Consider the following 13845-nt stretch of genomic DNA (forward strand, 5'->3'; position numbering starts at 1 on the left):
TTGTCAAAGAAAACATGAAAAACTACAGACCTATTTCAAATTGACCCTTTCTGTCAAAATTACTCGAAAGAGTAGTAGTATATAAACTCCTCAGTCATTTGTCATCAGTGACCTCCCTAGGTTGTTCCAATCTGCATACAGACAGAATCACATTACCCAGACAGCCCTATTACACGTCTAACACATTATTGTCTTGTGCCGAAAAGAAAGAAGTCTCAGTTCTGTCTGCTCGATTTCTAGGCAGCTTTTGACTCGATCACGATATTCTTCTCAACTGTCTTCATCGTATTTTTGGAATCTCTGGCGCAGCTCTCACTTTGTTTAAATAATACCTTTCCAATCGCACTCAAAGAGTGTTCATCTCAAGTTCTCATTCCCAATGCAGACCTCTTCCTGTTCGATATGGCGTTCCCCGAGGTTAAGTTCTTGGTCCAATACTATTTAGTCTGTACACTCAACCTCTGAACGACAACATCAGCGAACCCGATGCGATTTTCACAAGTTTGTAGATGACACCAAACTCACAAAAGCTTTTTACCCAAATGTTTTGTTGTTATCCTTCGTAAAAAAACAACCGATGTGCATATTCACTCAGCCTCTGAACGACATCATCAGCGAACATCGATGCGATTTTCACAAGTTCGTAGATGACACCCAACTCACAAAAGCTTTTTACCCAAGTGTTTTGTTGCTGTCCTTCGCCAAAAAACAAGAAACAAACACAGAGATGTGCATTGTTGCAGCGAAAGAATGGATGCCGACCAACAAGCTCAGACCCAATGAGGTCAAGGCAGAAGCCATACTTGAAGGCTCTATGTCTGTGCTTGACGGTCTACAATGCTGAGGTTAACTTTAAAATTTCTGTCAGAAACCTGGGTGCATGTTTTGATTCAGCTCTGTCCATGCATGGCCATGCCAGTAATTTATGTAAAACTGCAAACTTCCAGCTTAGGAAAATCCATACTGTTCGACCGTATCTGACTGTTGAAGCAATCACTCCGCATGTCTGTTCCTTGATCCTCAGTCGCATTGACAGCTGCATTTCACTAATCGCTGGTTTGCCCTCTGATTTGATATCACGCCTTCTAATGATCTTGAACAATGCTGCCAGAGTCATTCTCAAAAGTCACACACATAAAAAAAAAAGATCATGTTACCCCTCTCTTGCGTCAACTTAATTGGTTGACCATCCAGTACATAATTCAGTACAAAATTTACATATTATTGGCTTATCGCCACTTCGAAGGTTCTCTCCCATCTTACCCATCTTCTGTCCTTCATATTTACACTCATTCCCGTCTTTTCAGATCTTATGGAGAAAAGCTCCTTCGAGTCTCCAAAGCATCTTCAAAGAGGGCTTTTCAGTATCAAGCACGTTCTGTCTGAAATTCTCTTCCTCAGGATCTCCCGTCACTCACCAACTCTGACCTCTTTCAAAGCGAAACTAAAAAAAACAAAAACAAACCCACCTGTTCAAATGGCTTTAGATGTGACGAAGCATAGTCTTTTGCCTGTCTCCAACCCTCTACACCGCCCCCACCCCCTTTCCCCCTCCCTCTGCCCCCGCTTTCAGGTTTTCATGTAGTGTGTGTGTTTGTGAGTGGGTGTTTACTGTATGTATGCGTGTGCGTGCGTGTGTGTGTGTGCAGGGCATATTTTGTACTTTTTCATGTGATTATTCATATATGCAGTTTGTAGTATTGAGTTGATATACAGTGATTTTGTTATTCACTTCAGTGTCCCGATGTAGTGGTGAAATGCACTATTGTATATCACTATATGTATTGTTTCGTGTCAGGCGCTTCGATCCCATTCATGTTTGGGGAGTTTGCGCCATGTAAGTACAATATATTATCATTCATTAAGTTTGTTTTCCACCAGCCGTGTATCTACCAACAGGAAGTGGGATGTTAGCGCCTTTTAACGTAGTATTGTTTACGTTTCGGGGAACGGGATTGCGAGAACGGAGAAAGTAGTGTTTGGCAGTTCCTGTTACACAGTGGCACTCGCAAGCAGGACTTCACAGTTCAGTGATGCTGAAAAGAAAATATCGTAAACAAGGTGAGCCATACGGTGACTTAGCTTTTCAGTGTTTTGTTCGTCATGACTTTTTACCCAGTAAAATGTAATGCTCACCTCGGTGATGTTTCAGAACCATTCTTCCTTGGAAAGTGTCGATTTAAAGAAGACAGCATCCGCGTGTCAGTCACACACACACACACACACACACACACACACAGAGAAACTGTCTCTGAACTCTCCATTGGTATTCGCTATTTTTATTTCAGTGTTTGTGTCTGTATGTAGTTAAGCATAAGATCTAGTCGTGAGCATTCAACACAGTGTTAGCCACGGTCTTATAAAGTCCTTGCATAGCCCCTCCATTGTTCAATGTAGGGTTGGCTGACTTCTAAACAACATGGGTGAACAAACAAGTCGAGAGCAGCAATCAGCAGTAATGTTGTTGCCCCCACTTAATCCGTTGTTGTTGCCTAAAGGTATTAGAGTAATTAAGGCGTCAATTTTCTCCCTCGGAGGTATGGTGCGGATCGCTTAGCAGTCTGTCGGGTTCTACCGCGAATTGTGTATTGCTGCAACGGGTAAATCATGTCTGCTTGCGAATTGTAGGTCTACAAGTTTTAGGCTGTGCTGGCATTGGTGTAGAGTTGCGTTTGTTTGTTGCGTAACCAGTCGCAAACAGAGAGAGGCGTGTTCACTGGTTGGCAGTTGAATGTTGTTAACACTGCGAGGTGCTCATCTTCTGGAACGGTTAAAAAATATCATGGCAGAGAGTGGAGTGTGTTCGGAGAATGCGTTTTCAGACTCTGCGAAGAATCTTTTGGATCGGATACAAAAGCGTGTGGAAATGGAAACGAGGGTGCGCCCACACACACACACACACACACACACACACACACAGATCTTTCGTTTGAAATTATTCCTGGCAGTGTGGCTGTTGGCTCTGTATTGTCTAGAGTCAGACTTTTTGTGGCCGCGAAAAACACTTTATTCTTGATTGTTTTCTGTTAATCAATAATAACCATGGATGAAAGATTACGATATTGCTATTCCCACTTGCTGCTCCCATGCACACATTGGCACACGCTCACGCGTGCACACACACACACACACACACACACACACATGCTCGCAACCAGACCCACCCATACCCCCCCCCCCCCCCCACCATCCCCCACATAGATATTAGGGCGACGAACACGCACATCAGTGGGAAAAAAAAATGCTCTCCAGAACAAATAAACGTTAGGGGAAAACAAAAACTGTACCCAAGGGGAAAATTACTGACAAAACACTGCATCGCAAAACATATATGTTTTATGAATAAATTAAAAGAAATAGGCGTAAAGATGATTATACAAGTATTGGAGGGGGGAAAAAAGAAGGAAAATAAAGCATCGCATACAGGGAATAAAAAATCAACGACTTGCAGAATAAAATTGCTGGTTTAAAACATAAAATTGTGACCTTTGAGTTAATTTCGAGAACATCAGAGGTGAAACACGTTTCTGTTTGCTTATTTCGAAGTGTTGGGAATACATTAAAAGCAAACCGGATGCGAATTATTTCTCGCTTTTTTTCTTTCTTTTTTTTTTCTCCTACAAGAGCTATTAAACTGTTTAGAGAGACAGAAAGCAAAATCACTTGAGAAAAGGAGCAGGAATAGAACAAAATATGTGACCTCTGAAATACAATCGCGAACATCAGAGGTAAAAAACGATTCTGTATAGTTTAATTTCGAAACTTGGGAGTATACGTTGAAAGCATAACGGACCCGACTTACTTCCCCCCCCCCCCCCCCCCCCTTTTTTTTTTTTTTTTTGTCTGTTTCGTTCGTTCTTTACTTTAACGTCTTTTCACTATAAGTGATATAAGACGAATGTAGGGGGACCGGGGGGGGGGGGGGGAGTCATTGTTTATATATATATATATAAGCCAGTAAATGTGTGTGTGTGTGTGGCTAACAAGAGCTGTTTTTGTGTTGGATTTTGCTGCTTACAAGAGCTGCTTTCTGTGTTTGTTTTTTTATTGCTTACAATAGCTGCACCCAGAGAGTGTCAGACAGGAGAAGACCAAATCGCCTGAGAACAGAAGCAGGTGTGCCTGGGAACGTTGTCACACGCAGGGTCGGGGAACAGAACCACGCGTAGTGTCGATCACATCTTGACTATGTCCAAGGCTAAGAATAGCGTGATATTAATCCCAGCCCGCTTTCCGAATCGATTTCAGCGTTGCCTACTGTGCGCGTTTCACAGTCCTGCGTGTGAAAAGTGAGGCAAAAAGTGAGCCACGCACAAACTGACGTCATCACACGCTTTAACGTCACTGAGGAGAACAGAGAAGAAAGAAAGCCATACAGCCAGGACTAAAGGCAACGGTATGTGTAGGCAATAATGGGCGAAGAAAGATCAACGATGGTGTTGAGCTGTGTTGTTGACTGACTGACTGACGTCAAGAGCGACTTTGCTGGATCAGTTAACATTGGTACTCCCAGCTAAGTTAGGGGCGAAGGGAAAGAAATAATTATACATTGTTGAAAAATCATCTGCGTGCGTTCTGTTTCGGTTTTGATAAGGCAGATGTGTCGGTTTGGATCCATCTCTCAGTATGTATGTGTGTTGGTGTGTGTGTGTGTGTGTGTGTGTGTAGTAGTAGTAGTGGTAGTAGTAGAACTAGTAGTTGTAGTAGTAGAAGTAGTAGTCTTCGTTTCAACGTTTTTCCATGTAAATGATATTAGAAAAGGGGCTGGTACTTGGGGAGTGGAGGGTTCGGTTGTGGGAGGGAGGGGGAGAGAAGGGAGTGGTACAGGAAGTGAAGAGGGAGTGGTTGGGCAGTATAATTATTCATATAAACCCGCACAGTGTGTGAAAACGTGTGTGTGTGTGTGCGCGCGCGCGTTTTCTTCAGTCCACACACACACACACACACACACACACACACACACACTCTACCCCTCACGCTAAAGAATAACAACAGCAACAACAAACGGCAAATCGCGAGTCACACCACCACCCCCCCATCCCCTGTGTTACGAGCGAGCACCTGAGGAACGGCATCAATATAGCTGTCAGTGCACCAGTTACTGCTGTCTCTCCCTGTCGGTCTTTCCCAGTCACAGAGCCTCTGTGCTGTACGTTGCAGACGCGGTCTTTATGGGAGCACCCTGTTAGTTTGCTCAGCACGAACTCTCGGGGTTTGTGTGTGTGTGTGTGTGTGTGTGTGTGTGTTTTCTTCTTCTGCGGGGATAGAAAGTCTCTGAAGAGCTGGGGGAAAGGCCAACGACCACCTTTTCTTTCAGCTTGATGCAATCCACTACGTATATCTTTTCCTTGTGTGTGTGTGTGTGTGTGTGTGTGTGTGTGAGTCATTGTGTTTGGGGAAAAATGAAATGATTCAATGTTTCGTGTTCCCACAACATGTAAAAAGTAAACATTTTGTTCTGAAATTTGTTATTCCTGCCACTGCTGCTGCTGCTGCTCTCTCTCTCTCTCTCTCTCTCTCCACTATTTCTTGACAGTGTTTGTTTTGTTGACTTTAGTTTGAATTCTTCTGTTCAATACCATGACGCTTCAACTGAGCGTTGTACCCCCTTGACATTAAGGGCTTTAGATTGGTCCTTGTCAATAAAAGGTGTCTGGTGCGTCGCTCTCTCTCTCTCTCTCCCCCCCTCTCTCTCTTCGCTGTCACACTGTAGGCTATAATGCGAGCGTGTACAATAATGTCCGCTCGCAGTACATGTATGCAAGCGCATTTTCATTTGTTTCAGCACATATCTGCGCACATAACATGTTACACAGCACAGCACACACGCAAACACGCAAACCACTGACTATGCACGCACATAGCGAACACACACACACACACACACACACACACTAACACATACACACTGACACCCAGGCAGACAGGCGCACAGATAGAGCTTATCTGTCGGTCAGTCATGTCATAAAAAAACCGGCAAAAAGAACAACAAAAAAGGGCTGAAAGTTATTTTTATTGGTTCGTGACCCTCAATCAATCAACAGGACGAAGCAGGGTGGCCCGAGGCGAGCCATTTTAGATATTTTGTTCTCCACTCCCATGTTCTCAAGGAAAAGGGCAAGGCCGTGGATCTTCCCCATATGGGGATGAGGGCGGGAAGGGAAGAGGGGGTGGATGGGTGGGGAGACATTGAAGAGGAGGAGAGGGTGGTAGAGAGAGGTGGGGAAGGGGTATAGTAGGGAGACTCGGAAAGGGGGGAAGTAGAGAGATAGGGAGAGACAGGGGGAGAAAGACCCAAAAAGAGGGAGGGGAGGGGGGGGGGGGGTGAAGGGGGGGAAGTTGGGAGAGAGAGAGAGACCAGGGGGGGGGGGGGAGGAGGTTCGTTTCACTTCCACTCCCCCACACCGCTTATCAGACACGAGGAGTAGAGTTGCGAGTGATTTGCAGCAGTGGGCCTCACCTTGCTGGCGGGAACTGGGAATTCAGACAAGCGTGGTTACTATTGGACCCCCACCCCACCCCCTTAAAAATTCCCTCCCTCATTCTTCCTCCCGGCGCTGGGGTCACTTTGGTTGTATTTTCCACGTGGTGCAGTTTTTCGTTTCAGTTTTGTTTTTGGACACTGATATCTCAGTAAGTATCAGTTTTCCCATGGCTTGTTCGGTTCTGAAATAACTTTTTTTTTTGGTTTTGTATCTTGTTGGAGAGGCCAGAGGAGTTTATGTGAACATCCAGCAATATTCTAGTCTAGACAGAATATATGCCTTAACTGACCAGCACCAGTGTGTTGGTTGCATCTAATGTAAGGTATTGGCATATGGAGCAGATGTGTCTTTGAGTTCAAGATATGTGAGCTGGCATGTCTTTGTAATAACCATGCTGATGGATTTTGAGATTTTAATGAAAGTAAAAGTCAACATAAGGATCAGAGGTGAGGATGATGTTTTCAAGTAGAGTGGCAAGGGACATAAGAAACCAGTCTACAGAGGGATGGAGAGGTTGGGGGGGTGGGGGTGGGGGGTTCTTGACATTCATGAAAAAAATGATTTTAGACAGTCCTGAAGATACTGATTAAGATGGCTGTAGTCTGAAAGAAGAGTCAGAATGGTAAATCTGATTGTCATCAGCATAGCATACATTAATTGATGAAAGACAGCATGAGTCCATCAGATGTTTGATGGGAGTTTACAGTCTAAAACTAGTAAATGGTACCAGATTCAGCACAGAGTCTTGAGGTACACTAAAATACAAAGGTGTTTCAAAAGATCTGTTTCAGTTTACAGGGACTGTCAGTTTTCTTTCAGAAATAAGAGTAAAACCAGTTTAGGGCAGTATTCCTAATTCCAAATTTGTGTTCCATGGTGTGAAAGAAGAATTATTTGATTGATTTGTCAAAGGCAGTTGAAAGGTCCAAGTGGAGTTGAGTGGAAATGTTCTCTGACCATTTAAAATATCTTCTCTAGGTCCACAATGTTATTCCTGTTGTAGCTTGTGTGTGTGTGTGTGTGTGTGTGCATGCATGCACATGTGTTTTTAGAAATATTTCATCAAAAATTGATGCTTTTTTTTTTTATGTTTGTTTATTTTGTTTTGTTTATTGTCCCATCAGTGTCAGAAAGCTATCAGCTTAGACCAAATTTAGATTGTGTGTGAGTGTGTGTGTGTGTGTGTCTGTGTCTGTGTGCGCGTGCGTGTGCGTGTCTGTGTGTGTGCGCGTGTGTTTGCGTGTATGTGTGTGTGTGTGTGTTTATGCAGCGTGCTTGTGGGTGCATGTGTGTGAGGAAGATCAATACTCCACTACCATCTCCATGCTCATTGCCTTCGCGGAGCTGAAAGCCCCCAGGCCCATTTTGTTCAGTCTATCATTTATGAAAAAGGTCAGTTCTGTTACAGTAATGTTGCAGAAAATATCATGTAGTGTTCCAGATTATTACCTCAACCAGTGAGCATCATCACTAAAATCTCCACTCTTTTCCTTTCATGCCTGGTGGGTATGTGCACATCAGGGCATTAAAAAAACAACAACCCAGCATTTATACATTTGTATATCAGTAGAGCAGCTTTGTCTTTATTAGTGATGGATCTTTGTCTTTAAAATTCACATGGTTTATAGGAGTGAGGAGAGTTGAGGTTGGGGGTGGGTAGGGGGTTGGGGGGGGGGGGGAGGGCATGGTTTGAAGAGAAGTTGTATGGACTATGTAATGTTCTGGAGCATGTACAGATAATAATATTTACTGTTGAATTGAGTAATGGCATCCAGTGGTTTGTATTTGATGGTCCTGTCATGAGTGCATGCAGTGATGCACTCACATGACATAAATGTGTGCACATGTGCACGCTTGCACATACACACACACATAGCAAACAAGGACACACACACACACATGTGAACACACACACACACACACACACACACACACACACACACACACGCCACTCAGATACATGGGTATGAGCACAGTCACGCATGGTGCACAAATACATGCATGCATGATCACAAGCAGCACTCATTTATTTGTGAACATACATGCACCCATACACACACACACACACACACACACACACACACACAAAGAAAAAAAAGAAGAAAAATACTCCCTTGGATGATCTGTTTCTCTCACCTTTTGTTTCAATGAATGACATGGCCAGCTTAGATGGGTGACTTCCAGCTCCCTCCCTTTCTATTGTTGTAAGTTAATGCAGTGCATATCCTGTTATTGTGCTTTGTCCTTACATGCCAGTGAGTGCAGTATACACACAGAACAAAGTATTCAGGTGTAAAACAAAGAATTCAGGTGTTACCAGTTATTAGGTTATTCAACCCTTTTGGTATCTTTCTGCTCAGTGGAAGGATGATAGGATTGCTCATTAACCTAAGTATGTGATGTGAGTGATAGGGTGGCAGGTAAGCATTTGTTCTCATACCATCATTGTCATCTGGACCTTAGTATTGTTTTCTCTTACAAAATTCTCATACATTTAGTATTGCGATGTGTGGAATAAACAACTACACATACTGGTGCAGGAAACAAATGCTACCTCTGTTATTAGCCATTAGTCACTAAACCACCATTACAGTTCCCCTGATTAAGTTTACATCACCATGATAACTGATTGTTATTTACTGCTGCTGTGGCTGTTGTTTTCCCACTATTGTTTCTGCTGCAGCTGCAAGTGCTCTTACCTTGATGTAGTCATCCAGTACTGTTGTATTAGTGTGTGTGTGTGTGTGTGTGTGTGTGTGTGTGTTTGAAATAGTTTAAACTACATCAGAAAGTGGAAAGATGTGGGGAACTGTGAGCAATTGATGTATGTGCATGTACTGGTACTTGTGTAAGGATGATATATTCACATGTATGTTTGTGTTCTTTGAAATCATCTGCAATGCATGCATGCAGTTCATATCACAGCAGAGAAAATTTCCTCAGTTGTAACTTGTATTTGTTTTCACATCACTTATAATGTGGTTAGTGATGTGTTCAGCTGTTCAGCACCCCAGTGACCAAACCAGGTTACAGAACCAGTGACCAGTGAATCTTGCGATGAACACCTTTCTTTGTCTGTTCTGTTGCAGAACCCAACACGTTGTTTATGCAAGAAGATCTTTGATGTGGACTGAAGAGACAGTGCTGTAAAGGCAAACCCAGTACCCTGTGGCCTGACAGACACCATCTGCCACAATGAGTCGAATGGCAGATCAGCGTGTTGACACCTCTATGCCCGTAAAGGACCATGGCTCCTTTGTCTTCCATGCTCCAAGTGACGCTGACATTCAAGGTAAAACATTTTTGAAAGAATTGTTGGTAAACTGATCGTAGACTGATTGTGAAGTTGTACCAGAAAGAAAGCTTGGGTTGGGTCTCTGTCGCAGGCATCATGCTTTTTTTCGCTTAAAAAAAAAAAAAAAAATCAGAACAGACGCCATTGAACACCTCTGAAGTGATGCAGCAGTATCCTCTCTGGTTGGTGGCCTTGCAGTGGTGTAGTATTGATAGTTCCGATTGGACTGCTTGTGCTGGGGTTGTGACAAAACAAGAATTGTATAGATGTATGTGTTTATCTGTGTTCGTGTGGGAGAGAGTTGGGCAGAATGGTTGGACATATGTCTTGTCATAGAGATGGGATGTGTAGTTTGTAGCATCGCAAAAGAAGAAAAAAAAACACCCAATGCCATTGAAATGGGATGTGTAGTTTGTTGCACAGCAAAAGAAAACAAAAAATAACCAACCCCAGATAAATATACCTTGTTTCAGAACATCTTTTCATGATATTTAGTTGTTTTTTTTAGATGAAGGTGGGTGATGTTTCAGATCATAGAAAACAAGACACAGTCTACATTGGGCTGCATTTGCCCAGACAACAGCGTCCGCATCGTCATCGACCACGTCATCACAAGCACAAGAAATCCAGAGATGACAACCGTGGAATCAGAGAAGAACCACCGATGGGTAAGCATCTGTTACTGGCTGTTTTACTGGTTTTTAATAATGCTTGTTTGTTATATGTTCATATCCCTTCTTTACACCTAGAACATGCAAATATATGTTCATACCTCTTCTTTCCTGCTAGAATATACAAACGTTTACACATGCTCATGAACAATACATACTCTTGACACGTGTTTACATGTATTCAATGTTTTCTCCTCCACCCCTCCTCTCTCTCTACATCTCTCTCTCTCTCTCTCTCTCTCTCTCTCTCTCACTCACTTAATTCATATTGTTTAGTATGGTTGCATTTTAAGCAGGTATACCAGATTGAAAGAATGTTTTTGTTCTTCAGTATTTGAATCAGTAATTTTGATCAGTATGTGCAAGGTTAAAACTAACTTGAATTGCTGTTTGATGTTCTGTTATTGTTTTTTTTCATAGTTTTTAAAAAAAATTTTTTATACGTACCGGTAATGATTTTGCTTTAGTTTTAATCAAAACTAACTGAAAATGAAATCTTACAGAAAGTTACTGTAAACCTAATGAGAGCAGTATTGCATTGTCGTTTGTATGTGAATAAAGACAAATGTATAGAATACACATAATCAGCTAAATTAAAGAGTTCATCTGGTGTAATTGATACAGTTGTACATCTGTTCTTCCTTGAAAGAATCGTTTCCAAGTATTTCTAGACTATAGCATGAATAGTTGTTCCATGACAAATATTCTGATGGGTTTTTTTGTTTTTTAAAAAATAATTTATCCAACAATTGTATCTATTTCCATTTCTGCTTTTTTATATATATATAATTTACCCAACAATTGTATCTATTTCCATTTTTGCTTTCATGTATTTCATTTTTGTTTAGAGATAGAGAGAGTGAGGGTACGGTGTGTGTGTGTGTGTGTGTGTGTGAAGGGGAGAGAGAAAGAAGAAGAAACTGATTTCTTCAAGCGAAACTTACATGGCATCAGTATTTGATACTATTATGTCTTATTTGTTTGTGCTGTACAGAAATTATTTTCTCCTTATTTCATGAGTGGGAGAAGTGTGGAATGATGTAGAGAAGAGTAGGAGTCATTCTGAGAATACAACTAAACTGGATGCATAACTTATTTTTCAAAAGTACACAAAGTTATCATACAATGCTATCAGGCAAGCTGTGTATTGTCTCACAAATTGAAAGAATGATTCAAGAGTATTGGGAACTAGGGGTATTACTTTGACATAACAGAAAAATAATTATTTGAATAGAACAAGAAAAAAATTGAATTTATATTATTTTGGAAGAGTGTGTGAAGACAGAAATAAGAGAGGTAGGTGAAAGAAGAGACAAAGAGAAAGTTGGTGGGATGGTAGTTAGGTGGAAAGGACAGGATAAAAGAAAAGACTATTCAGGGGGAACCATTACCAGTCTCTTCTAAGAAACTTATAAATGGGGAAAAAGAAGGCATGAGATTCCCTGAGGTTTTCCCTCAGTGGTTTAGCTGGTAACTGTAGTGAAGACACACTGGGTCTAGTCCACTGACTAACCTTGGCATGGTGGTGTTGTTGACTTGAAGGGTCAGAAGGAGAACATGGTGCTGGCACCTCAGGTAGGACTGATCACTGTTGCAGGCCTTGTGGCTTACTTTGGATGAATGTGCTCTGCAGCAGTTTTTGCCTGTGGTGCAGTGCAGTGTAGTTTTTTGCTGCAGGTGTTTGCATTTTATTTCATCCTGTCATCTAAAGATGCATTCTCAGCTTGCAGATTGTGTGCTTTTTAAGACCGACTACCGCTGCAAATAATCACATTTGAGACACTCGTGAGTCCCCATCCCCAAGTAGCTGAATGAAAAAAAGAAAAAGTGATCTCATAATGTTGTCTTCTTTTTCTTTAGATTTTGCTTCAGTGGCACTGGCGTCCATGGAATTATTGGACTGGTTTTTCTTTTCTCAGTCTACTTCTCGAGTCATTTTTGATATAATGAATGACATCGAGTGTGGACTTGGGAGGAAGCTTAGTAGCCCCCATTTTGATCACATCTGAGTACAGTCCATATATAGTTGTAAAGTTTAAAGAAAAGTGTGAACATTAAATGACCCTCTTCCAGACATATTATATCCCTACCGGTATTTTTGCATTCTAATTCTTGAGAGAGAGAGAGATTTGTTATGATATCTGAATAATCTTGCATTGACCCAGAGCATTCAAATCAGGTTTTCCTTTTCAACGTTTCCACCCTTGTTTACTGTACTGCATACAAGAATACTTTAAAAAATACTAATGTTGTCTTCACATCCCACTTATTGTGTGTGTATGGGGAATGTGTAGGGTGTCATCTCCCTGATATTAGAAGATAAGAAATGTTGTAGAGGTAAGAGACTTACTAAATATGAATAACAGTCTCCCATATAGAGCATATTTAGAGAGTGCTGTGTAATGTAGTGCAGGGGTTGGATTCTTCACTCTCAGAGTGAAGTCACCTTCTTCCTTTTAAAAATTACTAATGCTTTCTAGAGAATCAAAGTCACCAATCGCTTGCACTTGTTAACTTGCACATCAGCAAATTGAGGGAATGAGTCCTCTGCCTTGTTGAAATTTGATTTAGACATTTTTTCCTGGTCCTGGACCTTTTCAATTGAACCTTATGTCTGTAGTTTTAGCTGTGAACACCTTGGTTGGTTTGTGAATCTATCGGTTAGGTTCTCAAGACCAGACCACAGCATTGGATTATGTAGTCAGGCATCAGCTTCAGGATCACCTCCTTGAAATAGATCATTGAATCTGTACCTTACAGCTCAGTGATCAGAGAATGCCAGAGAATGTTCAAATTAGATCATCAGCTCTTTCAAATTTAGCCTGAAAACTTACCTCTTTCTGAGATAGTTACCCTCTCCTTTCTGTCTTTCTGGTCTACAGTTTCTCTTGCTTTCTATTTACATATATTTATATTAATAAGTTAAGAATTTTCTATTTAACCATCTGGATTGGAATGATGCATGCATGGGAATAATTGATGTGTAAGCACTTTGATTTACAGAATACAGAATACTTTATAATCCCAATAGAGAAATTCATGTGTATTGTTTGCTATGCAAACAATACATGAGAATTACAGTCACTCAGTGTAAATACATAAAAGACATAAAATGCTTAAATGCTAAGTTTTTCTGTGCACAATTGACACAGTGCTATATGACTACTTCTATTATAATTATTAGCGGGTGCTTGCTCCAAGCAGATCTGCTTAGAGTGGAAGGGGAAGATTTTATATTCTGTGTGCTGGGAGGTTTGACATCCCAACTGGTCTGACTTTTATATTTAAACCCATCTGCTGACATTTTAAAGGAGAGTGACAGACATTCCAACATTTCTTATCAGGCAGGAGAGCTGACTGAAGGAAATCTCAAGACTTATAATGTGGTTTCTTA

At 41.4% G+C, this 13845-nt stretch overlaps 1 protein-coding gene across 8 annotated transcripts in view; it reads left to right on the forward strand.

Moving 5' to 3' along the window:
- LOC143292541 (electroneutral sodium bicarbonate exchanger 1-like) overlaps window positions 1–13845 on the forward strand; it is a 106969-nt gene that overhangs the window by 38611 nt on the left and 54513 nt on the right. For 6 of the 8 annotated variants that reach the window (XM_076602934.1, XM_076602931.1, XM_076602938.1 and 3 more), the window contains 3 exons: window positions 9575–9777; window positions 10311–10448; window positions 11994–12026. In XM_076602934.1, the coding sequence (XP_076459049.1) occupies window positions 9681–9777; window positions 10311–10448; window positions 11994–12026 (268 nt within the window). In that variant the 5' untranslated portion in view covers window positions 9575–9680. Of the gene's footprint in view, window positions 1–2042; window positions 2062–9574; window positions 9778–10310; window positions 10449–11993; window positions 12027–13845 lie in introns of those variants that run through there. The other 2 variants (XM_076602937.1, XM_076602939.1) reach the window with 2 other exon arrangements.

The sequence above is a fragment of the Babylonia areolata genome, chromosome 18 (assembly GCF_041734735.1).
Source record: "Babylonia areolata isolate BAREFJ2019XMU chromosome 18, ASM4173473v1, whole genome shotgun sequence".
NCBI classification, from domain to species: Eukaryota; Metazoa; Mollusca; class Gastropoda; order Neogastropoda; family Buccinidae; genus Babylonia; species Babylonia areolata.